This window comes from Candoia aspera, chromosome 8 (assembly GCF_035149785.1).
Source record: "Candoia aspera isolate rCanAsp1 chromosome 8, rCanAsp1.hap2, whole genome shotgun sequence".
Lineage (NCBI taxonomy): Eukaryota > Metazoa > Chordata > Lepidosauria > Squamata > Boidae > Candoia > Candoia aspera.
In genome coordinates this window covers 67652836-67679957 of record NC_086160.1, presented here as the reverse complement: position 1 = coordinate 67679957, position 27122 = coordinate 67652836, and the positions used below count along the sequence as shown (strand labels likewise).

The 27122-nt window shown below is 42.5% G+C and overlaps 1 protein-coding gene across 1 annotated transcript; it reads left to right on the top strand.

Moving 5' to 3' along the window:
* Positions 1-24009, top strand: FGF5 (fibroblast growth factor 5). Its single transcript, XM_063310371.1, has 3 exons — positions 1-364; positions 8475-8578; positions 23656-24009. Exons 1-3 carry the CDS (start codon positions 1-3, stop codon positions 24007-24009), a joined length of 822 nt encoding a protein of 273 aa, XP_063166441.1.
* Positions 24010-27122: the final 3113 nt, after the last annotated feature.

Here is a 27122-nt window from a genome sequence, read left to right as displayed (position 1 = left end):
ATGAGCTGGCCTTCCTCCCGCTGCCTCCTCTTGCTCAGCCACTGGATCCTCCTGGCTCTGGCGCACCAGCGGACGCGGCCCCCTCGAGCGCAACTTGGAGAGGCCGAGAACGGCGGCGGCGGCACCGGCAGTAATCTTGGAAGTCGCCCCGCCACTTCGTCTTTCTCCTCCTCCTTTTCCGCACCTTCCTCTTATTCCTCCCCCTCCGTGGGAGTTCAAACCGGCGGCTCCGAAATGAGCAGCTTTAAGTGGAGTCCCTCCGGACGTCGAACCGGCAGCCTCTACTGCAGGGTGGGCATCGGTTTCCATCTCCAGATCCACCCGGACGGGCAGGTCAACGGCTCGCACCAAGGCAGCCTCTTAAGTAAGTGCGTGGGCGCCTCTCCGCCCCTTGCTTGGCGAGCGGGGGCCGGCCGGGTTACTAAGTTCTGCATTTGTGGGGGGTTTACTTTGCTGTACGCGCGCACGCCTCTGTGCATGCCCGAGTCTAAACGAGATTTTTAAAACATTTACTTTAGATTTAAGAATGTCTAGTTTGGGGTACCTGGCTCAATCCCTAGGCACTTCCATTCAGTTCTGCCTAATTCTTAGCTTTCACGCGCTCTGCACGCGCTCCAGCAGCTATTCAGATGGGGAATGCTGGACGCCTTTGGGATTTTGCTGCGCTTCAGTCAATGAAAGTCCTAAGCACTGAGCTCTAAAATCTGGCTGAGCCGTAATTCGTGTTGGGGATGCTCACTAGATCAGAGTTTCTCTACCTTAGCAACTTTAAGATATGTGGATTTCAACTCCCAGAATTCCCTAGCCAGCACTGGCTGGGGAATTCTGGGAGTTGAAGTCCACATATCTTGAAGTTGCTAAGATGGAAAAACACTGCACTAGACAGTTGTGCGTAAACTAGGAATGGAAGACAGATGATATTAGTGCAAGCTTTTGAGCAAAGCACTAAGAAATATGTGGAGAAGCAGTCCATATGAAAATTACTGGGAAGTATTACAATAATAATTTGGGGAAAAAAGCTTACATTTTTGCTTCCCAAAAATGATGAATATTCCCTGTATCTTCACTGCACCACTGTTCCGTTAAGGGAGTGTAGACCCTATTCAGTTTAAACCAACTTAATTTTTCCTAGGTAGAGGAAACTTGACACTATTTGGCTGTTGGTTTGTTGGACTTATTTGGAAGCAAGGTCGATTGAAGTCAATTGGTGTAACAGTGGGAGAAATGGGTCACTGGTGACTACAGAAACAATTACAGAATCCAATGCAACCATCTGAAGGAATGCAGTAGAATGTAAGGGTTTGTGATTGGCCAATACAAAAAGTCAGGAGAGTCCCTAAAACAAATAATGTGTGGTGCAAATGGAGGGATGTTGCGGGTGAGTAAAAGGCACCACTGCAATATGAATCGTGAGGCTCCGTTGATATATTTTGCAACATCACATGTTTTTCCTGGACTATACCACTTCAGGCAGCATCTGGAAAGTTGGTCTCCCATCCCCAATTTTTGGTATATGGAAAACCTATCAGGTGGAATGATATCCATCCACCCTTTCTTTGAGGAAGCGATGAAATGCTAGCCTTCCCCACTTCCATCTGGGAGTTATCATCTCAGCATATCTAGGAGGCAATCTGGTTGAGGAGGGGCTTGCTGGTCTTCTGCCTTGTTCCTGCTGCTCCGGATCCAAGGTGGCTGGGAAGCAAGGCACTGACGAATCACAATGTCTTGTGGCACTAACAAATGTCTGAAAGCATCTCATAAATCCAGTCTGCTTCGCTGAATGGAGTATACTAATTGAGAATTAATTTTTAAGACCATTGGCTATATGTGCTATCTACCTTGCCATCATGCAGGTAACGAGGTCAGTTAAAAATCTAGAAGCTTTATTCACGCAGCATGCTAAACTTGAATAGTTTTAATCTCTGTTAAATTGTGTGTGTGAAGTGTGTTGTGTGAACTCAAGTTATTAATTATGATTCACTGTATTGTGGAAATTCAGCAACCAGGTTAAGGGGAAGTTCTAAAGCAAATACTAAATCCTTTACAGTGCCATATATCCACATTCTAGTTTTAATTCCTCCTTCCGCTATTCCTGAAGTCAGATCTAGAAAATTGAAAGTTAGCAGTATTGCAATAAAGTCTACCCAAAGTTTCAAAGGGGTTGTTGGGTGAGGCCTTCAAGCCTAATCCATGACATTCTGCTGCCTAGGAAAGACAGGGTGGTATCCCTGCATTTCACGCAAAAAAGTCACATTGACTGAATTGAGCCTTAACTGCAACACTGGCCATGGACAATACGTCCTCATTACATCTGAAGGCAGTAAGCTAGTTAATGAGTGCAGTGCACAATTGGCCCTTCGTCAGAGGAGTGGCTAGCGATTCAGGAAAAGCAGCAGGAGAGCTACTACAGTACCTGCCACCTGAATGATCACCACCATGCCTAATGATAAGGGTGGCCTTGCATGGTGGAGAGACTGCTAGGGATCACTCAGTGTTGAATTTTAAAAAATTAAAAAATCTTAGTTTTTAACATTTGTTGTTCATCTTCTAGAGTTGTGCTGTGCTTCACGTTTGCATAACATGTTGTTTCTTCTTTGCTCTTTCCAGAGCCTGGGCATATCGCAGGGGGGTGCATTTCCACTCCCAGAATTCACCAGCCAACATGGCTGTTGTTAACAATTCTGGGAGCTGAAGTCCATATGTATAGCAGAAAGTGGTTGCGAAAGTTTAAATTCAATAGGTTACTTATGCTTTAGATGTTTTTCAAATCATTTCCTATCTACTGTATATAATTTCTGGCTAAGAAACTGGTTGCCCAGTTTGCAACTGATGAATGCACTGGCTAAAAAAGAGGCTTGTCAGATCCTGTCTGATACTGAGATACCGTCCCCACAACCCCAGAATCCTGGTGTGCTAAGAGTCAGCTAATGCTAGAAAGCCAATCCAGTGTCACCGCCATCGATAAAGTTCTGAATTCAAACATCTGTCCCTCCCTGTGATCAACGTGTTGCTGCAGAAGGCAAGCTCTTCGTCCAGTAGAATGGGATTTCTCAGTCTTAAGTGCCAACGTAAAAGGATCAAAACTGTATTGATCACCTGGTCTTCCAGGAAGAGATGATATTGATTTAACTCCCCCCCCCCACCTTTAAAATTAAGAGGGATGATTATGGCATGTGCTATTAATAGGCAGGACAGCCTAAAAGTGTATCAGGCTTGATGTGAATAGAGGACAGAACTGGCCAAGATGAACTTTTGGGAGCCTCTGGATTTCCTGAGGTTTGCTGTGGAATTTTTGCAAAATAATTGGCTTGTTGGAGATCTGGCTAGACAGCTACTCTCCCTGCTTCAATTGCAGCATTCTGTATCGCATAGTGATTGATACTGTTTAACCAAGCCTTTTATTTACACAGCAAGAACTGGAACATCTGCTAAGTTCCTCCAGCTGGAAAAAAATAAAAAGCGTCCTGCGTCAGCAGTTTCCTGCAATTCACCCCACTTTTCTCAGCCTCTTTATTCCACTGCATTTCTCTCTTCTTATGAGTGCCTTGCCTGAATCACCCCAACGCTTTTCAACTCTTTTGTATTCCCTCATTTCTTTGTAGTAGCTTTCCTGTCTCCAGATCTGTTGGAATGCAACTCACATCATGCTGAGCCATTGGCCATGCTGGCTGGGCATTATGGGGCTTGTGTGATGACAAAGCAACATGGGGGAAAAGCTGCATTATTATGACTTTAAATGTTTGTACAGCGAACACCAATGGCCAAAAGAATAAGGGCTGAGGCCAAGCACTGATACACAAATACCAGCATCTCTTAGTCCCACCTCTTGCCTCCACAGTGAGGTAGGTCAGGCTGAAGGAGAGAGATGGTCCAAAGTCACCCAGAGAGCTTTCGTGACTGGAGGTGGACTTGAACCTGGGTTTCCCCACTCTTAATCCAACATCTGAACCATCATAATACACTGGCTCGCCAGTGAAATTCCAGTAGATGTGAAGGGTGCCTGACTTGGAACATTTCTGCATGAGCAGTTTATGGCATCTTCTAGAGCCATCCAGCCATGGTCATGCTAGTAGACTTATGTCACTTTGGTGATGGCTTGGTGATGCTCTGAAGCGCTAGTGCAGAATGACCTTGGAAAGATTGGTGCACTCTATTTGCTATGCTCTGCCCCCGTTTAGCTTAGATCTTCCAAACTTTGTTTACTCAGTTGTAATTTTCTCCCCTTTCAGCCATTTTCCTTTGCCAGCCGGTTCCCTCTTGTATTATCATACCCTCATAGTAACAGCACTTAAACAATGTCCCCATTTGCAATTAACCATGGCACTCTACCAGAATCTTCAGCATGCCTAGCTGAGCTCCCCTTGTGGTTTCCTGCTCCTGCAGGAAGTTTTCCCTCTTTATTTATTTATTATTCAGATTTATAGAGCACCCCTCTCATCCGCTGTCCTCACCACACTTCTTTCATCTTATCCCCAATCCCTGAATGTCCACCCCACCCCCATATTCCTATCCCACTCAGCAGCAGCAGCCTTGAGGTGTGCAAAGTCGGTTAAGCCTTGCAACCCTGGGCACTGCAGGCAAAATCAAGTGACCAGAGAGGTACCTACAGGAGGTAGAACCATATGGACACACCCCTTTCCTTTGATCCTGGCTCAGCCTCTTCCACTGCTGTTCTGCCAGGTCCACCGTCAAGAGCTGGATATGGCAGCCCATAAAATACAAAGAAAATAAGTTGGTGTATAATGTTGGCAGTCCTGAAAAAGCATAATAATAAATGGGGGCCAGCCCATCAGTTTTTTCTTCCTCCAGAATACAACACAGAGGAATCCACAGGCTGGCAATTGGTGACTATTTATGAATTAGATACCAGGAGACCATGAGTTCTAGTCCCACCTTAAGCACAAAGCCAGCTGGGTGGCCTTGGGCCAGTCCCTCTCCCTCAGCCCTAGGAAGGAGGCAGTGGTAAATCACTTCTGAAATCTTGCCAGGAAAGCTGCAGGGACTAGTCCAGGCAGTCTCCAGGAGTCAACAATGACCCAAAGGCATACACATACACAATTTTCCAAAAACTGCTGCCAGCAATTCAGTTCTGTCTATGATGATCTTCCTTCTCCTTCTCCTACAGTTTATTCATAATACATGTCAGAATGGGTTTTGAGGGAGAGGCAAAAAAAGCAGCCTAGAGTCTCACCCTGTTCTTATGACAATGCCTTGCTATTCTGAACAGGAGAGTCATGAAGGATGGGTGGGTGGTGGGTGGGAGGAGAGAGGGTTGGCAACGGATTGTTTTGCTTCCAGTATCTGCTACACAGGAATAATTTGGTGGGAACTTGGAACGGATGCAATAGAAGCAGGATAGGAATTCGCGGTGGGGACAGCTTATTTTATGCCAGTATAGTTTTCTGAGTAGGGAGGGGAACGGAAAGATCCTTAGGTTTTCTTTTCCCTAATTTCATATCCTTGCAGAGGAAGGCACTCCAAACGGTGACACTGCAATGTTTTGCTTCACTCGCTCAAAAACCAGATCCTATTGCAGTTTCAACATCACCTTTGTTGACCTTCAAGGCAAAATCTGCTCCTATTTTTCTTCTGCTTTTTGATAGCCCTCTGAAGTGGAGCTACAAGAGCAAAATGCATCCTCTTCAAATGCAGATCCTCAGACATACTAGGTGGTAGAAGGAAACCAGAACTGGAGGAAGAACTGCCTAGCGGTGAAATATTTGATTCTGAAAAGGAGAGATGGAGCTCCTACGCTTCAGCCCATGAAGACATGTTGTATTAAGGGGGGAAGTGTGACAGCCTTACCCATCCTGGAAATCTGATCTGAACTATGACTTCCATTGCTCACAATTCCAGTTATCTGCTGTCTCTGGACCAGTGTTTGTCAACCTTGGCAGCTTTAAGATGGGTGGACTTCAACTCCCAGAATTCCCCAGCCAGCATGCTGGCTGGGGAATTTTGGGAGTTGAAGTCCACCCATCTTAAAGCTGCCAAGGTTGACAAACACTGCTTCTGGACAATGGGAATTGTAATCTGGCCCATCAGGAAGGTGCCATATTGAGGAAGATCTGCATGATAAAGTCAAGAAAAGGGCATTTCAATAATGGAGAGATACAGGATTGTCTCAATCCAATTCCCACTGTGCTTCCACCCATATTACTAAAATGGACATAAGCCCTCACTCTACCATAGACACTTACATGGGCTTCGCTGGGATCCAGATATGGACTCTCATCTTCATCAACTGTGCAGCTGAGTAACAAGTGATGAGTGCAAGCTAAATGAGCATCCAAAGCTACAGCTGCCTCAAGCTAGCAGATGACTGGCTACAGAATCAGGTGGCAGAAGGATCCCATTACTGTCAGCCCAAATAATTTGAGAACTCCATGGACCATCTGAAAGACTATCCACAGCAGCAATTATTTTTCTTTAGGTCTGCACTTAAGAGCAGACATGAGCCTTGATGGAGTTGGGAGGCAGAGTTGACTGCAACTGAGCAGTCGTCAAACAAAGATCAAGACTCACAGATGCAGTGGAAGATGCAGCTCATCATCCATGTTGATTGCTTCTCCACTTGGGAGTCAGTGGATGACCTGGATTTGGGCAAGTGCCACCTTATCCTTCAGCTCAGGCAGTGAAATACCTTGGGCCAGGTTTGTCCCCTCCCCCATAGTCTGGTGGTAACATGTTTCTTACTAGCCTTTTTTCTGTTGACCATCTCAACAACCTGAGTGTCCTATTCAAAGGGTGCAAGCAGAACCTATATCTGCTAAGCCAAAACCAGGAACTCAGGAGACACAATGGTGAAAAGGTGTAAGGTCCCCTGTGCAAGCACCGAGTCATGTCTGACCCTTGTAAGGGTCAATAACAGAGATCCAAGGGAGCATGAATGAAGAACAATCCAGAGACAGTGGTTCAGGAATTCAGTAGAATAAACTAGAGGTAGGACCACAAAGAGAAGTACAAACAGGCATTGTTCTTCAAACAGTTGATTGCTTGCTTCTAAGGCTTACATGCAGAAGCAGCAGAGAACTCCACGCAAACTCAACTGGGATTCACTAGTTCCCATGGAGCCTAATCAATGCAGGAAAAATTCCTTATTCCCATAAAACCCCTTACTCTCAAGGCATATAGCCTTGATGCTTTGCATGACATTACTCTTCTACATGTTACCATGCTGTTCTTGTGGGATTGGGGGTATAGACTGCAAGCTCAGAAAAAGTAGAAGTCATTGGTTTTATTTCTGAATTCTTGGTCAAGTCTGAAATCACAAACAAATAAACTTTCTGGCTCCAAGGGCCTCTCATGTAACCTTTCCCCCTCTTCTTTGATGAGGGTTCATCCAAGGGGTTCATGAATTTGATGGCCAGGCTCATTGGGATCCTGGCTAAACACATCTGGAAAGCAGAAGGTTGAAGAACATTGCTCTGCATCCAATCTCCATTGGTTGCCTTCCTGGGTGATCTGCTTTACAGGGCAAGAGTTACTCATGGCAGGTTGATGATCCACTTCAGGATGACACTGTCCAAAGTAATAGGAGCAGGAATGGGTGGAGCTAGCCAAGGCATGTGGAAGTGTAAACTGGCTGTGATGGGAACTAACACCAATCACTGCAGTGTTTTCTGAGTTACACAAAGCCATGCAGCCTAGTTATACATTGTACCTGTCTGGTGGGGGAATACAGCTTTAAAATGTATGGAGGGTTGGGGGAATCTCTTTTCCTTTTTCAGTTTTAGAGTGGATGCATGCCTCAGCACTGTGCAACTTACCCCTGTTTCTATGAGCTGCTGTATGAGTGTATGCAATCAGTATGCATGTAGTTTGCAGCTGAAAAAAGGCATGGATGAAATGCTCCAGACTCTCAGAGGTCTGGGTAAGGGGTTTATTCTGAAAGCCATTCTCACGCGTGGAATTAAATGTGATGATTGGGTGGTCCATGAATCATGCTGTGTTCAATCTCAGAGGTTCTTTTAATCTGTGTAATTACTTGAATCATCTCAGTCTTAAATCCAACCATAAACCCAACCAAAGCTCATCTAGAGCTGAGCGCAGGATCCCACTTTGGCTGATGGGGAACCTCGACTTAAATGAAGGTTTCAGGTGTTGAAGTGTCCTTTCTTCTCCTTCCATAACATCTCCATCGATGCTTTTTGCACAGAGGGCAGTTAGCTACTACTAATAGAAGCAGTGGTTAAAATCCCCCCCTTCATCGCGCATCAGTTGTGTCCTTTAAAACCTCAGGACATCTATAAATAAATGTATATTCAGATAGCCCAAGCAGCAAGCAAGAAGCAATCGGCCATGAAATCACTGGTTATAAGCCTAAAATGGCAGGGATTTTTTTTCCTGCTTTTTTTCCTTCTCAGACGGTGCAAAATGACAAGGCATTTAAGTTTTCTCTCTCTCTCTCTCTCTCTCTTGTTCACAGTGCTATGAAAAATGAATTTTATTTTGGGGATTTCTGTCCTTTATAGGTATTTTGGAAATATTCGCTGTGTCTCAGGGGATAGTGGGAATACGAGGAGTTTTCAGCAACAAATTTTTAGCCATGTCGAAAAAAGGAAAACTGCATGCAAGTGTAAGTACATTTTTTTAAAACATGCATTTCTGGGATATACGTTGAAATGTCTCAGTGGGAAATATATACTGTGATAGCATCATCTAATCATAATGAGGTTTGATTATGCGAACTCTGGAAATGCAGATAGGTATAATAAGATATTTCTTTTTGACTTGAAATACCCGTCCCAGGCCTATATAGTTTTGACCCAGGAGGCTCTGTACAGCTATTAACTAGAGATTCAAGAAATCTTCCAATCTCATTGTTTCCCCAAAATTTCAGAAATGAAAAGGGAGTGTTGTGCTTCTGTAATGGTATGTGGGAATGACCTTGGGAGACAGGAGGAAGAACGGCACACTGGACAACCGGCATGTAAAAGATATCTCAGTCCACAGAAGAGGGGGCAAGGGAACTGTTTCAGAAGGGACCCTCCCTAGTTTTCCAGAGAGTAAAAGAAGAGCAGAAGGCGGGTTTGGAGTAGTGGTTAAGGCATCAGGCTAGAAACCAGGAGACTGAGTACTAGTCCCGCCTTAGGCACAAAGCCAGCTGGGTGATCTTGGGCCAGTCCCTCTCTCTCAGTCCCAGAAAGGAGGCAATGGCAAACCACTTTTGAGAAACCTTGCTAAGAAAACTGCAGGGATTTGTCCAGGCAGTTGCCAGGAGTAAAGAACTGATTTGAAGGCACCAAGAGAGAGGGAGGGGAGGGGAGGAATACTTTCCATCTTGCAAGATTCTGTTAAGATAGATTTATTGTACTTTATTCTTGTAATCAGATTCATTGTTGTGCTTCTTGTCTGGACTACCTTTAAGAGTTAACAGTTTCTATCCAGTGTGGAAGTACAGTCTTAGCATTAGAAATGGCCCCTGACTCCAACCCCTACCCACTGTATGAATCGAAGGGTACCAGAGAGATGGCTGCCCACCTCTGTTTTAACAGATGCAGGGAAGGGAAGCACACTGCCTCCTTTGGTCACCAGGATGTGCTGATTGTCTGCAGTCCACCCCAGCACAATACGGCCTTGTAGGGGAACATCACTCTGCTTTGATCAGTTGCTCAGCTTTGCTAACAGCAGCGTCTTGTGCCTGCTTTTGTACATGCACAAAAGCTGCTGCTTCTGAGTCACGCAAAGGGCTATTGTGCTGTGACAACGAGATGCAGGGTGCTGTTTTGCTTTGTGGCTTGGCTTTGAAGAGGACTTTAATCGAAACTTTGAAGGAGGTGCTTTCTGGTAGCTCTTCCTTCCCAGGACTGATAACTGGTTCAGCTGTTGAACCAATGTTCCTGCTAGGACATTTGCTCTAACTCTGAACCAGAATTTGCCTTCTAGTAACATAGGGCCATTAGTATGTACCTGAAGTCTGGGATGTGAGAGAACAAGTCTGGACCTTCTTCTGGGTCATAACTTTTCAGGTTCTTGAAAAAAGCTATCCTTTCCCATCCGTGTTCTCTTCTAAAGGTTAAACTTTTTCAGTTCCTTCAGAGTACATAGTTTCCAATCCCCTGGGTACCCTAGTTGCCTTTCTTTGAACTGGTCCCAATTTGTTTTTAAGTGTTGTGCTCAGAACTGGGTACAATTTGAAGTAGAGCCTGACCTATACAGAATGCACTGGATCCATTGCTTCCTGTGGCTAGGAAACTTTACTTCTATTGATGTAGCCTAAAGTTGTATTTGCTTTTTCAACAGCCAAGTCCCACTTTTTATATTCAGTTCCAACATCATGTTCACATACACTATTACTAATCTTACAGTTATCCTCCTTCCTGGCCCTGATTTCTCTTTCCTAAATGAGGACATCTGCATTTGTCTTTATTAAATTTCATTCTGTAATGGACCATGATAGGGTACCCATTTAATTTTTTTTTTAATATGCCATGGAAGGACATTGTTGTATGCATTCCAGGCAGACTGTTATCTAGTCTTCCTAAACCAAGTTAATTGGGAATTATATAATTTTGAAGTCCATGACCACCTGGAAGGCACTGAGTTAGGAAAGGCTGCCGTAATAAATGGCATTATTTATGTATTTATTGCATTTCTCCATCCTAATTCCAAAGGACTTCAGGTAGCAAGAAACATCAAACTATCATTATCATTACCCCATAGTAAACAAATAAATGCAAATCATGACCAGGAACACACATGAACCAGACATGAAAAGCAAGGGTATAACCCAAGATAGCGAGTGCCCACAGTCAATTAGCAAGTCTTTTCCTTCATTTGGGAGGAATGACATTTGACTTGATAAGCCACAAATTAGGGAGACTGGATTGATGTCCCTTTTGTCTCTTTGGGATGGGAGGAAAACCAGGATATTTTAGCATCTGGATGGATGCTGGTCTCTATGCAGAGTACATCGTTCCAATGCGGAATTAAGATCACATCAATTTCAGTGTCATCCCACTCTCTGAGGCGTATGTGGTTGAACCTCTCTCAACATGACTGGGAAGGGGACTTTAGACATTGACTTCCTGGTCATGCAGAAATAATTCTCCTGGATGGTTCATCAGTTTGACTTCATAAAAGTTCACCTCTTTCATTTCCACGTGAGAAGCTGCAGCGGTACATCGCACAGAGAGAGGGCAAAAGTTGCTTGATTGTCTAAGATAGCCTTCTCCCTGCTGGATGAGGATTATGGGAGTTCATGTCCAATGCACCTGGAGGCACCAAACTGGGGGAGGCTGGTTTATGCAAAGTAAGAGCTCTTCCTTTCTTTCCACTCTGTATTTCAATTTGCTTCTTTGACAGCTATGAACAGTGGAAGGAATAGATGGAAAGATGGAATTCAGCTCTGGGTATGTAGGAGTTTTTCCCTGCAATTTTCCCTCTTTTACTCCAGTTTCTCTCACCCTGGTGATATATCCACTCTGTACTACAGGCAGTCCTAACTTAAGAACCATTTGTTTAGTGATGGTTAGGATTTACGATGGTGCTTACAAACCGACTTACAACCGTTCCTCACACTTACAACTATCACAGTATCCCCACAGTCACGTGATCACGATTTGGACACTTGGCAACAGGTTCACATTTATGACTGTTGCAGCATCCCATGGTCACGTAATCACCATTTTCTACCTTCCCAGCTGGCTTCTGGCAAGCAAAATCAATGGGGAACCGTGTGATTTGCTTAATGACCACATGGTTTGCTTAACATCTGCAGTGATTTGCTTAACGACCACTGCAAAAAAGAAAATCAGGTCAATTCACTTAATGACTGCTTTGCTCAGCAACCAAAATTCCAGTCTCAATTATGGTCATTAAATGAGGACTACCTATAGTTCTTTAGCCTTGAATATACGGAAGTTACAAAAGCTGGAATCCTTCTTGCAAAATAAAACATAAACAAACCATATGATGTGCAACTGCCATCTAGTTCAGGGCTTCTAATCTCACTGGGTCTCTACGAAATTAGATTCCAGCCCAGGGGATTCCGAGATACAATCTGGCAAGTGCCTCATCAGGTAAACAGCTGGTCAGCTTCCTGCAAATATCTGTTAGTAGTGCATGCATTGTGATTGTGGCTAACTGTGTCATGTGATTATACGTTGCAGCTGATCTGATTCAGTTCTGGTGCATTTGCAACTTGGCTTAGAGGTTCTCTTCTGCTTAGATGGCAACTGAAAAACTAAGATGCCCTTGCGAGACTTTAAAATCAAGTGGTCTGATATAGAGGGCTGGCCTGGCAGCTCAGGTTTAGCATAATTAATGTTAATTGCCCAGCAGAGTTACCATAGGATCTTGGCATGGATGAGCTCTTTATAAGCTTGTGACAGTTCTTCAAGAGCTTGTGGTACAGAATGCCCCAAAGTTTGGGAAGCTTGATTTCTCCTCCCAGACAACGTGAAATTTCTTTGATACTTCATGTTAAAGCTGTGCCTTGCAATTCAGTGACAGCTAAAATTAAATTAACCCCTTTCTTGTTTTCTGGTTAATGGCAGTGAGCCAGACATGCTGTTACAGATGGACTCAAGTGAAGAGAGGTCAGTCTGGAAAGGATGTGACCTGTGATTCTGCCTTCAAATCAGTGCAAGAAATTAGTTGAAACCCAAGCCAAACATCTAAAGATTACTGAGCTAAATAATGCTGATAATGTAAAAACAGCATCTGTTGTACTTTCCTGCTTTGGCAAGATGAATGGGCTAATGAGTTTGAGGAGCAACTTGTCAGGGCTGTGCTTGTCACTCATAGGAAGTCTTTGTTATCAAGGCTTGGAGTATGGCTAGCCAAGCGCAAAATAAAATTAAGTTCTGTTGTTCTTGGAAGGAGGATGGAAATTCTATAGGCTCTGTTGGTCCCCCCCTCCCCACTTTCCATATCTACACTTCAGGCACCCATCGAAGGGGTGGTTTAATTAAATTATAAAGCAGTTTGTCTGAAGGAAGCTGGATTCAGAAGCAATAAGAATTCTGCCAATTCTTAGCTCCTGACACAGATGGTTCTATTTTCATCTCTCTCTCTCTCTCTCTCTCTCTCTCTCACACACACACACACACACACACACAATCTGTGTATTTCAGATTGAAAGCTCATGCAACCTACAGGAATAGGTTTTACTTGCTCTGAACAGGTTTTACACAGTACACGTGCACAGGGCAGCAATAAACCGGTCTTGGCTGATCTCAGAAACTAAGCAGGGTTGGATCTGAGTTGGACTTGGATGGGAGACCCCCATAAAATCCCAGGGCTATAGACTAGCCTGGGAAGTTGAACAGGAGAAAGTTTCATCCTAGGAGAAAGCAGTGGCATTGTATAGTTTTCAAAAAAGTCACACAGATGTGTCTGTGAAGTCTCCAGGAGCTGAGCTGGATTTGAAGGAGTTTTTATTTTAAGAATGTATAATATAGGATTGGGCTATAAACTCTCTTACTGTTCAGGTAGAATTTCAAGGTCCTAATACATGCCAAAGCTTTAAAACCCTTATTACTGTAGTAGGAGCAAGGCATTTTTACAAAGGGAAACAGGATCCCCTCTTTTTAAAATTGGAGTTGTGAAGAGAAAGAATGAATAAAGTGAAAGGAGGGTTTTCTTTGCCTATTTAATCCTTGTTATTTCTTCTCTTTTCCTATGGAAGTTCTTGGAAAGAAATAAAATAAATTTGGAGCAAAGCCACCCAACCAGATCCAATTGGTACTGTTACTCCCATCTTTCCCGCACCCAGCACGCTGATCACTCAGTTAATAAGGAATTGTTTCTGGTTTTCTTTTTCAATCAGTGGAAGGTGAGCCACATAACAGATAAACATGCATACAGTGCTCAAAAGAATAAAGAGGAAAGCAGCTTTCTTGAAGCAGGAAGGGTATCGAGTGACAGATCAGCTGTACTGGTCCAGCATGTGACTCGCCAGAATGTGCATCTGTCATACAAATTAAGAGGCTGGAAAGAAAGTGTGCTTACCATACCTAGTTACTACAAAATCAATTAAAGCTTCAGTTGTAGATAAGTCTCCTCTTTCTCCATCTCCTTTTTCTTCTCCCCCTAAAAACAGAAATAAAACTCTGAATGCGATCATTGATACAACCCAATTTCCATGATTCATGCTCCATAAAGGGTGACTTTGTATTCAGCTTTCATTGTGCAGCCATCCTATCTCATCTATGGGTTTGATATGGGCTCTGGATGATGTATGTCTTTTGTAACCTTCCCATTTTTTCCTGCCATGGTCCTCCAGTCAGTTTTCCTTACTGCAGAAAATCAGTTAAAGAAGGAATGGTGGGACAGCTGTGCAGTCTAGATCCCACCTTCTAGAAAAAGACTCCGGGAGGTATATGGCAGTGAAGGGGAAAGCAAAGAATGCTATGGTGGGATAATTCAGAAAAACAGATGGGTCTCGAGTTGAGCTATGATAATGGAGGAAAAGGAACTGCTGATCAGAGAAAGTCAAGAAGAAGGAATGTACCAATAGAAGAGAATATCTGTAGCTCAGGGTTGAACTGTGCAGTCCTTGGTGCTTTCTGAGCACCAAGGACTCCACAAGAAGGAATGTGTCTTATACCAAGAATAAATTTTAAACAGGTGAGAGATAAACGTAGGTGGAAGAAGAAGGCCACAACAGATGACTTTCCCATGAAGAGGGTGAAGAACGAACTTGAAGGACAAACAAATTAGGACATTATAAGCAATATATTAAATTATACATTGCTTCCCATATCAAAGATATGGGATGGTTGATAGAAAAGGCTACAAGTGAGTTCGTATAGAAACAGCTGATAAGGAGCAAGCGGGGACTCTGAAGTCCTCCAGATGTTACTTAACTGCTTCTCCCAGAATCCATTACCTCTGACCATGCTGGTGGGAGCTGTGGCTAAGCGACATCTGACCTTTCTCATCCCTCTACCAAATGCAGCAGACCGATTTTCCCCAACCTGATCCTGTTCATGCATATTGAGACTACCCAAGTTCCCCAAATTCCCAGCATTTTTTTTTGTTACAGATTTTTGGAAACTGGGATGTGAAAAGTCTGAAGGTCATGAGAGTGGCACTGGATTATAAAAATACATAGCAGACTTTTGAATAGAAACAAACTCTACCCGCATTTTTAATCTGAGTGCCCTCTTGGGAAAAAACAGGATAGAAATCACCATCATGAACAGTATCTCCTTGAATCATTTTGGTGAGATCAGAGACCTCCTGTGTATATGTATGGCATGAAATCTGTGGATTTAACCATGAAATAATAAACTTAATTGGCATAACTATTGGTAAGAAAGGATCTGGCTTAGATGCTGATGTCTGGAGCTTATAAAAAAGGAAAATTTACAGAGGCATTTTCTAGCGTACTATTCTTTCCTGGCTGATTGCAAAAGCAGCTGAGCAAAATTAATGTCCCAAGAGACAAAGGAATGGCTCTTCTGGTTGACACAGATCTTGGCAGAAAACATCGGTCTTGCTTCAGTAGCTTTAGACAAGATCACAACACTACTCTTTCATTCTTTTGTTGTAATACAAATGGCCAGACGAAGATTAGAAGGAAGACATGACCTTCATAGCAGACGTTTGTTGTATTGGATGCAGCCATTGTTAATTCTTTTGGGGTTCCCCAGAATAGAGTAACATTAGAAATTCCAGTAATGTATTTTTCTGGAACTTATGTCTAGCAAAGGTCTGCAACATCTGGGCACTCCTCAGGCCTAAAGTAATAAAGGAGATGACATTTTGTGGCAGTCTAGACTTAATGTTTATATCTAGCTTGGGGTTATTCCTGTGTAACGGAGGTGAGTAATTCTGAGCTTTGGAATAATCCTTTTTATTTTATTTGGTTGTATTTCATTTTCACCAGCCCTGCAATCTGCTTTGATTGCAATGCTGAATTTCAGCAACACGACTGCTGAAAATGGGCAGCATGGTTTTCTGCTTTTTTGAGGTGGGAAATGGCAGTGTAAGTCCTAACATGCATTTGTTTGTTTGTTTATTTATTCACATTTCTATCACTGCCCATCTCCCCCTAAAAGTACATTGCTTAATGTACTTTAAAAAAATCCCTTCTTCCCTCTCAAACTGGGGGGAAATCCAAAATTCCAGTCCCATTCATGCCCATGATACAACCCATTTATTTTATATCACCATCCAACCCACTGTATCTTTCTCCCCAGGAAAAAAAGTACATCCTGGCCACCAAAAATTTGCTCCAGGTTATAGCATTGAAACATATTTTGGGCTTGCAAACCTACTCATACTACTTTTGAAAACTTGGCCTTAATTTGGCAGGGAATTTGGCAGGAAACGTGCTCAGGGTTTATATGAACAGTTAGTAGGAACTCTACCTCCACAGAAATTGGGACTGCCAAAGTCTTAATTCATTAATAAGTGTGTCTTTTGAGTGGAGCGGGTTCCTAATGACTTTGTAGTTGTTTTCATGGCGTCCTCTGAAATAGCACTCTCCCGACACCCTCCAGCGTGCTATCTGCCTCTTCCTTTTTGGCTCTTAGGAAGGTGGTGAAAACCTGATTGTTCAACCAAGCTAAGGAGGTTCAAGTGCTGTAATTACCTCTCCATTGTAATTGGTTTCCTTTCATTATTGCTAACGTGTTTTTTTTTTGCAATCACCACTTCCAAGGGAGTATTTCTAGTTGCAGTTTTTTAACTGATCATATAGTTTTTGTCCTAACTACATATTAGGAAGTTGTTTGCTGCTCAGAGCTGGCAGATTGGAGTGACCTAAAATCCTATGGAGAGAGAGAGTGCTCTTCTCATTGCTGTCTTCCAGAATGTGGTCTTGACTCTCTTATCTCCTCTATACTCTTAGGAGTTCTTAGTGATCTTCTCTCCCATGCTAACCATCTAGCTTTTCTGAGATTAGCCAAGGTTGGCCAAGTGCTTCTCCTTGCTATGATTTACTTAAATGAACAACATGAAAGGAATGGCACATCTAATAAGGTAGAGCATACTACAACATTTTAAAAGGTGGCTTAGAAACCATTTCTGATCTATCGCTGGAGATTCACTATCTTTAGATACATGTCTTTCTTGAGAGTCTGCAAGATGGAAAGATCAGAATTCCACCTCCATCTATGGCTTTCTCCATTTCCAAGGAATTCTTCTGAATTTTCTCTTCTGACTTGATACATTTCCACCGCCAAGCTGAGTTTGCAACTCTGCAACTCAATCTTTTCCTACAACTCCCACTGAGAGAAAGGTCATTTCAGTCCATTCACTGGCAATGGAAGAAGCAACGGCTGTACTCTTTCTTTTGGGGGGCTGTTGGGAACCAGTCAGAGGCAAACTAATTCAGCCTTGGAGAGCTGAGACTGTGAGTGAATTTATGCTTCTGGGAAGATGATGGGCTATGGTGGAGATCTCTAGGGCTTAGACAGGTCCTGCTCTGTCATAAACTCAGAGTTCCTGAGAAGAGTGGGGCAGGAGAAGTTTGCCAGAAGACAATCCCCCATGAGAAATGGGGAGAAGAAGAGAAGCAGTTTTGCTGACAACCTCTCTCTCCATGACTTTCCCCTATTCTGTACCTTAATGAGTAGAACTTTGACTTCAGCAACCCTTCCCATTCACCCAGACTGAAGAAGTCCTGCTGATAGATGAGAGACATGTTTCCTTTCCAAAACAAACTTAAAACCTTTGGGACGCAATCATGTGAAATTGTCTTCTCAAATTTATAGTGAAATAAGTCAGCAAGAGGAATTCATTACAATGTAGGCAGGTCATCTTTCAGCTTCTCTCTGTTGTTAGTCGATACTTAACTCCGTCTTTTTGGAGGGGAGGGGCAGATAGCAGAAATAATCTTTTTTTTTTCACGGGCAAACCAGCAAGGGGAACAATACAAAATTAAACTTTTGGAGGTGCTTTATTAAAACCATTGTTTCCCTTTCTCTCCAGTGAAATGCAGGTAGAGATGAAAGCCAGGCTGATGTGAAAAATGGTGGGTCAAGGGCATTCATCCCCCCCAAAGTAAACAGTTTTTATTATTATTACTATTTAGAATTTTAACATTTCATTTTCCCCTTATGAGGTCAAGGAAATGGATGGGCATTTGTGACTGACCATCCAGATGTTGCTGAACTATAATCCCCAATCAGCTGAGAGTTCTACGCATATTCAAATGAGGATTTGGACTGGAGTGGCTATATTCAGCGCTCCAAACCACCAGGACCTAGCTTTTCCACGTAATTAGTCATGGTAAATTTAATCGTTGATGTAATGGTATGTGGGAATGATCTTGGGAAACAGGAGGAGAGCTGATGGACAACCAGCATGTAAAAGATATCTCAGTCCACAGAGGGAGAGGAAGGGGTGTGGGAAGCATTTCAGGACAGACCGTCACTAGTTTTCCAGAGAGTAAGAGGAAAGGAGGGAAGAAATACTTTCAGTCTTGCAAGATTTTGCTAATGTAACCTTACAATAAAGATAGAGATAGTACTCCTGGTTGTACCTCTTGTCTGGACTACCTTGCAAGGCTAACACATAACTGGGATTTACCAGTAAAGATTTGTATGCAGGTAGGCAGATTAATTGACTGAATATGACTTTTCAAATAACCTTTTAAAGCTTTTTAGACCAATACCAGTTTTTAATTTGGATTTGGAAATACATCAGTTACCTGTAGTCTGTTATACTATATATGTATTATGATCAGAACTCCTAACCCTCTTTACTTAGATCTGAAGTTTTTGACCATCTTTAAATGTAGCCCCATGCAAAGCACAATATATTTTGTTAAGCCAAGATGTCACTGGTACATAGAGAAAGGACACCTACATATAATGAGATACTCAAAACCAAGTAATATAATTACCATCAAGAATCTACCATGTCACATAAGCTACAGTAAGCTTACACAAATATTAGTTTTCATTCTTATCAATGGGTGGTGAATGATTACATGTCATAGCAGTCAGTTTTTTCATTGTCATTGCTATAATCCATGGTACTTACATACAAATTAAAATTACTTTTACCGATGACTTAGTTAATATGTTTTCTACTACAGATTAAGGTTACTATGGTAACTAATCATTTTGGCCGGGTGAAGAGGTTGAATTTAATTGTCCCCTTTTCACATGTTAATGGTTGCATTGCCTAAGGGAGGAACTTGCCTGAACTTGTTTTAGTTTCAGTTTCCCTTCTGTGTAGGCTTGCAGAGAATATGCAGCTGAGAGAAATCTCTCCTCTCAGCAAACAGCCTTTAAATATGTTTGCTTTCTGTAAATAAAATTATTTTTATAGAAATGCTTGGTGTGTGACTTTTCTGATCTCTCCTGGCCCAATTGCTTTCCTAGCAATCAGCCAACAGGTTATGGGCCCAGTAAGCAGCCCAGTAAACCCAGTAAGCCCAGTAAAACCCAGAGAGAATAGAGAGATCAGTTCCACACTTCATGCACAATTTAAAGGCAGGTAGGAAAGACCTGTGAAGATTTTCTTTGGAGCCACCTGGAGATTTTCCAGCAACTGCTGGTCTACAGGACAAAGAAGCCAGCTGAGGTGACTTGCAAAAGAAGGAAGAAGCCATGGCTACCTCCCAGCCCTCAGCGATGCCTCTGGAGTGCATATCAGAGACCAACTATTTGAATTGGGCCCTGAAGATGGAGATGTATCTTCGCAGAGAGAATCTTTGGCTGCCAATTGGTGAGCAACCCCCCCAAAATCCCAGTGCTGAATGGCTGAGACAGGATAAGCGGGCTAGAGCCACCATTATCCTGGGAGTTGAGGACAATCAGCTAGTTCATGTGTGAGATATGCAGTCTGCAAAGCAACTTTGGGTCGCTTTGAGAGACTTGTATGTAAAGGCAACAGCAGGGAGTAAAGTTACCCTGACGAAAAAGCTGTTCAAAGCCTACCTTGCAGAAGGAGATAGCCTTCCTGAGCACCTGCATTATATTCAGCAGCTGTTTGTTGAGTTGCAGGAGAGAGGAATGGAATTTACACCTCTCACTGAATGAAATGTGGGACACGCTGATTTGTACCCTGGAGGTTATGCCTGAAGCAGACCTCACCCCATCGTATGTTACACAGCGCTTACTCGCTGAATGGGAGAAGAGAGAGGAAAGATCCGCCCCCATCTCTTCTGGAAAGCTGCAGTACCAGAAAACAAGGGAAAAGAAGGGAAAGGAAGCTGAGGCCACAGTGCTAGCCAGCCAGCGATGCTTCACTTGTGGTTCAGCTGGACATTTGCAGAAAGACTGTGCCTTGAGACCCAAGAGTAGAAAGACAGAGAAGAAGAACACAAAGGCAACACAGAAGAAGGCTCTTCAGACAACCCAAATTGCACAGGTTGCTGAGAAGGGTAATTCTGATGTATGGGTGTTAGATCCTGGGGCCAATTGTCATTTATGTAATTGTAAAAGCTCTTTTGAGTCACTGTCTAAAACTGAAAGACAAAGTGTATCTTTGGCTGATGGGTCTGTGATCAAAATTATGGGACAAGGTGACTTGTATTTATCCTGCTTGGGAGAAACTGTAAAAGGTGTGTTGTATGTGCCAAATTTACAATCAAACCTTTTATCTGTGGCACAATTGGCTGCAACAGGGTATGTCATAACATTTAAGAAAAATGGTTGTAAGATACGTAAGAATGGAAAATTGTCTGCTACTGGTATATTAAAAGACTCCTTGTACATGGTGCAAAATGCAAGGAAGTCAAGCTGCAAGGCTGCAGTTGGCAACACTCCATATCATGACCAATGTGTACACCTGATGCACAGGAGATTTGGTCATGCTAATTTCAAGTATATAGCACAAATGCCACAGCTGTGTGCTGACCTAAAGATAAAACCCTGTGATAAATACTTAGACTGTGTAGTTTGCAAAGAATGCAAAACACTAAAAGCTCCTGTGAGTAAGCACAGTGACAGAGTTACAACTAGACCTTTGGAAATTGTACACTCTGACATTATTGGTCCTTTTGCTCCAAGTCTTGGACAAGCAAGGTATGAAATGACCATCATTGATGATTTCTCAAGATATACATTCATCTACATCTTAAAACATAAAGATGAGGCATTTGAGAAATTTAAAGGTTTTGTGACATGGGCAAATGGAAAATTCCCTAGGTCTGTATCTGCACTCCAATGTGATAGAGGAGGAGAGTACCTTTCTCACACATTCAAAAGGTTCCTAGCAGAAAAGGGGATAGAACAAATTCTTTCTAACCCTTACACCCCTCAGCAAAATGGTGTTGCTGAAAGAAAGGGCAGAACCTTGCAAAATGCGATGGAATGCATGCTTAAAGATTCACATTTATCTTTTAAGTATTGGGGAGAGGCAATATCTACTGTCTGTTATGTACAAAACAGATTGTATAACTCTGGGATTCAGGACACTCCATTCCATTTGTTTTATGGTGTGAAACCAAAGGTAAACCATCTTAGAGTGTTTGGTAGCACTGCTTGGGTTCATATTCCAAAACAACAGAGAAGGAAAGGAGGCCCTACAACAAAGAAAGCCATCTTTGTTGGTTATGAACAAAGCCAAAGGAGCTACAGGTTCATAGTGGGAGAGAAACTGATAATTAGCAAAAGCGCTTCTTTTGCTGAACAAAACTGGGGGAGATTAAATTCTAGCTCTCCAGTTGATCTGACCACCACAAGAGAACAGCAAGGACTTGCTGATGGTGATCTTTTGCCTGATGAGGACATTAAACCAGAAAAGCAAACTGAAGATCTGTCTGATGAGACAGATGCTTCTCAGGAAAGTGATAGGAGTCAAAATTTAAGCCCTGTATTACCTTGCAGATCTCAGAGGAGTAATAAAGATGTTTATTACTCTTAGTTTTGGAAATACACAGGAAGAAGGATGGTAGCTTTATGTTAAACCAAAGGGGAGATAATGTTAAAATAATGTGAATGGAAAGTCGTACAGAGTTGTCAAAGCAAATTAGTTTGCATCTCATTCTGTAGTATAAAAAGGGGAGTGTTAATATGTTTTCTACTACAGATTAAGGTTACTATGGTAACTAATCCTTTTGGCCGGGTGAAGAGGTTGAATTTAATTGTCCCCTTTTCACGTGTTCATGGTTGCATTGCCTAAGGGAGGAACTTGCCTGAACTTGTTTTAGTTTCAGTTTCCCTTCTGTGTAGGCTTGCAGAGAATATGCAGCTGAGAGAAATTTCTCCTCTCAGCAAACAGCCTTTAAATATGTTTGTTTTCTGTAAATAAAATTATTTTTATAGAAATGCCTGGTGTGTGACTTTTCTGATCTCTCCTGGGCCAAATGCTTTCTTAACACTCTGCCAACAGATTTGATGACCTATATGTGCCTTTTGAGTAAAGTTTTCTTATCTTGCTAGTTGTATTTCCCAACCCCCAAAGTTGTTCTCAACCTAATGAAAAAATTGGTGAAAATAACCAACAAGTCCGGATAAGAGAGAGAAAAGAAAGTATAAAATATATGAAAGCTAGGAGGTGGTGGATTTTAAATGATGATGATGATGATGATGATGTAGTATAAGGCTGTGTGTGCATTACAAATACATCCATGGGGGGGGGGTGTCAAAAAGTCAAGTTGGTGGCCACAACTGTGCATGCAAAGCCCTCACTTTATTTTTATAGTAATTTTATTAAAAATTACAATGGTAACAAACTAAAAAAATTAAAAGAATAAAAATTGATAGTACAGAGAAGAAAAAAATAGAAAAACAGAAAAGAAAGAAAAAATAAGAATATAGTAAAGAAAAAAAGAAATGACTTCTCCATCACAAGTATAAAGAATTTTAGTAACCTATCACCTCCTCTTAAAATACAACAAATGATCTCTTCTTCCCATATCCCATCTCTTATTTATAAATAAATCCATAAAGCCTCGTTGTTTCAAACCTGATATCAGCAAAAGTCCATTAAGGGTTACCAGAGATAGCAACGTATCTAGTTTAACCTTGATCAAATGAACCAACTTTATATTCCTTCCTTTTACTTCTAACTATCTTGATCTTTAGTCCCTTCCAATATTGTCCTAGAACTTGATTTCTTTTCATTTTTTCTTTGTCCCTTCTCACAAAATTCTTCAAAGCTTTAACAAGCCTCTTTTGTAAATCCAATATAGGAAAATTATCCAGGTCACTCTCTTGGTTTGTTATTTGTATAACCCTTTTAATTATTAAGACATCGGCCGGTTTCTTTTGTATGTCCAGTGTAGCATCTTTTTCCATGTCATTCTTATAGCCTGTCATTTTTAAATCCCTTCTATGAGAAACAGAAGGCTGCACTAGAAGGGCCCAGGGCCTGATTTAGCAGGGCAACTCTTATGTTCTTACAAGGCCCAACCATCAGCAGGTTCATGGCAGAACACAGAAATATTCTCTGACTACAAGCCATTTAGGCAACCCACAATGATATCTGTGAATAAGGGGCTACTTTATGCTAACCGAAACATTTCACTAAGGAGGCAAAAGGATAACTTAGGAAATTAAGAACAGCCCAGAAGTCTGCCGTCCCTCCCTGCAATTTCTGTCACTTTTGGGGCCCTCCCTCCTTTAACCTAATAGTAGAGCCAATCCCATAATATTTTCCTCCCAGCTTGAACTCAGACATTCAAGCCTGGTAACTTCCTTTCTTTTTTTTTGGTTTATGAAACTAAAAAAAAAAGAAGCAATGAGATATAACGCTAAGGCAAATACATTTCCCTTTTGTTGATTCCTGCTTTTTCTCTTTCAGGCCAAATTTACAGATGATTGCAAGTTCAGGGAGCGGTTTCAAGAAAACAGCTATAACACCTACTCCTCAGCAGTCCACAGGACTGTGAAAACCGGAAGAGAATGGTACGTGGCTTTGAACAAGAGGGGCAAAGCCAAACGTGGGTGCAGCCCACGGGTAAAACCCCAGCATGTTTCCACTCATTTCCTCCCACGGTTTAAACAAGCCGAACCACCAGAACTATCTTTTACAGTTGCAGTCCCTGAAAAGAAAAGACCACCGGTGGTTCTCCCAGCCAAGCCAAAGGTTCCATTGGTGGTGCCTCGGAAGAACTCCAAGCCGGTCAAGTACAGACTCAAGTTTCGCTTTGGATAGCAATTCCTTGTAAATTCTGAAATCGAGAAACGATCATTTTTACTCAGGAGCTGCCTCCAAGCAATGCCATGGTGCGGAAAGGCAGACTTTGTGATACCTTCGGCTCCACTCTTGGAAAAGTCTACCTTCCTTTGGGGCCTCACCTACAAGTCCGACCGCTTTGGAGGGAGAGAGTTAAAAATGACATGGAGTCCTTCCGCTATGCTAAGGAGAAAAGCACCAAAGGAATTCAGACAAACTCAGAAGGAAGCCTTAATTTTCCATCCCATTTCTCTGCTTTCCGGTTGTTGACCACGGATTGTCTACTGCCAGCGTTAAATGGCTGAACTACTGTGTGTAAAATAACTTTTCCAAGATGTGAAAGATTACCTCATATGTTGAGTCTATTCTCTCTCTATTTTTATTACTTTTACCTGGTTTTCAATTGCTTTATTTCTGTACTTCTTTGTGTTGTAAGCACAGGGGAAGAGGTGAAGACAATGGCTCATGTCATGTTCTCTGCATGCGTGTGTTTGTCTGTCCCGTCACTTTTTTCCTGCACTTTTAAGGACATGTTTGAAAATACCTCAAATATGATTATCAGTGGATTTGCTCAGTGCATTCATCTGGTGATCTAAGTGTTTTAAGAATTCAGAAATGTTGGATTCTGGTGGGAAGGAAAGAGAGATGTAATACGTTGATCAGGATGGAAAGATCTGATGCGAGGTTGCAAGGACAAGACCGGTGCTTTTCACATTCATGCCATCTTCTTCGAGGACATCAGTGTTTAAGGTCTAACCTTGTGTGTGTAGGAGCTGTCATGACCGATTTCATATGTTAGGGGTCATTTTGTGTCAGGGATTTCATCCAATTTTAGCAGAAGGCAACATTTCAGCCATGTTTGGTGGATATATATGTGCTTCTCATCAGTCAAAACCAGTGTTTCTCAACCTTGGCAGCTTGAAGATGTGTGGATTTCAACTCCCAGAATTCCCCAGTCAGTCATGCTAGCTGGGGAATTCTGGGAGTTGAAGTCCACACATCTTCAAACTGCCAAGGTTGAGAAACACTGGTCTAAACATCCAAAGAACTTTAAGGGAAGTTCAGACTCAGAGTATCCACCTAGATGGCAGCATTTACCAGGCTTGGCTAATCTCAAGTAGCTAAACAGGGTCAGAGTTGGTGAGTACTGTACAGGATAAGAGACATCTAGGAAATCCTAGGGCTGTAGGCTCAACTGAGAAGTTAAAAAAGCATCCTGTGGCAAACATTTCCCTACTGTTGCCAAGACAACAACATGGCCACATCCATGAAACTGTCAGGAGTGGAGCTTGACTCAAAAGGAGAGTTTGCTTTTACTTGGACTAGTAATACTTCATGAACACTGAAGGGTATGCACCCCAGATTTCTTCAGTTTGGTACCCTCTGCAGTGTTAAGAAAGAGAGAGACAGACAGACAGTTTGGTATAGTGGTAAAAGGCATCAGGCTAGAAACTGGGAGACCGTGAGTTCTGGTCCCACCTTAGGCACAAAGCCAGTTGGGTGACCTTGGGCCAGTCACTCTCTCTCAGCCCTAGGAAGCAGGCAATGGCAAACTACTTCCAAAAAACCTTGCCAAGAAAACTGCAGGGAGTTGTCCAGGTAGTCTCCGAGAATCGGACATGATTTAACTGTGTGTGTGTGTGTGTGTGTGTGTGCATGTGTGTGTGTGTGTATGTATATACATACATACTCCTACCATACATACATATTCCTACCATCACTGGGGGTGGTGGTAGGAATTATTATCAAAGACATCTGGAGGGGCTGAGATATGTCCTGGGTGATGATAGAATATTCGCTCATTTTTTAAGGAAGGAATCTCTGTCTTGTATGAGATCTAGTACCATCATCTTTCAGAAAAAAAATAGTGCTGAATCAGGCTGTATCATCTTCATTTGAATGCTTTTTTGCTCCTCAGTTGAAAAAACAGGGTAGCAGCTGGGTGCCCATCACCTCCAACCCGGTGCCTGAATGTTCCTTCCTCAACCTGACTTTAATTTTTAAAGATTAATAAAAATAAAAATGAATGAATGAATGGGAAACTGGAATGCTGGAAAGGAAAACTCTTGCCACTAGCTTCCTTGTGGGTCCCAGTAACATTTCAAAACATTAAAAAAGGGTGTCAGCTGCAGCCTAATGCTTTGCTGGAAATGTGCTCATGTGTCCAGAGAAAAGATCAAAGACAATCTGGAAGGACAGAGAGCATCTTGGGGATCCTTGAAAGGCTGTTGGGGAGCAATGTCTACCACTTGCCTTTTGGGTAATGGACTATGGTTGGCCATGGTGTGGTCATTTTATGAGTATGCCCATGACATGCTTTCAAAATTCCTAATCTACTCTCTGTCCCCCACCCCAAGCTGCCTACTTCTGACCAAATTATTTAAACAACTCTGTTGGAGATCTCTTTCTTTTGACATTTTAAGAAAGAGGAGTGGGACCACCAGGGCCCCATGTTGGGTTGGGGTTTTTCCAGAAATCTGTAGACAACCCAGCCCAGGGGAACCCCTTTTTCTTTCCCAACAAAGAAAAAGTCAAGGCACTCATTGCAACCCCTAGCTGGGCATGCGTATGATATTTTTGAACCCAGGAAACCTTTGCTGGGGCTCATAATATGAAGAAACTAGATGACGGCGGCCTGAGTCTTTCTACCTCTGTTTAGTATTTCTTGAAGAGTAAATTGCCTTCCACTTTGTGAACATCACTCATGCTTTTTTGTCAAGTATCTATCTTTGAACTTAGCGCCACAATGCCTCTTCCCATCCCTTCCTCTCTCTTCATGTGGGTTTTAAGATGGCGCTAGGTGTTTTCCCTCCTCCTCTGCAAGGGGACAAGGAAGGGATCAAGTCAGAGGAAACAAGCTTTTCCCTTCTAAATGACCTGATTTCCAAACAACCTCCCACTGTTACTTGGACAGCTGGAAGGACAAATCTTATTCTGTCCACCGACCCCGTTGCTGCAATGACCGTGTTTAAAATACCTCAGCCGTGACCCTGTGGAATTTCTGCTCTTCTGGGTCCAAAGAGAAAAAGCAGTTTAATCAGAGAAGCAACTTCCATTCCCTACTGGGATCAAATGTCAGCCGTGGCTGGCAT

What these genes read in the sequence shown, in the direction of transcription:
- FGF5 (XM_063310371.1), top strand. Translation starts at nt 1, where the DNA reads ATGAGCTGGCCTTCCTCCCGCTGCCTCCTCTTGCTCAGCCACTGGATC. An exon ending in GCACCAAGGCAGCCTCTTAA is followed by an intron (nt 365 to 8,474) that starts GTAAGTGCGTGG and finishes TGTCCTTTATAG; the next exon opens with GTATTTTGGAAATATTCGCT. An exon ending in AAGGAAAACTGCATGCAAGT is followed by an intron (nt 8,579 to 23,655) that starts GTAAGTACATTT and finishes TTTCTCTTTCAG; the next exon opens with GCCAAATTTACAGATGATTG.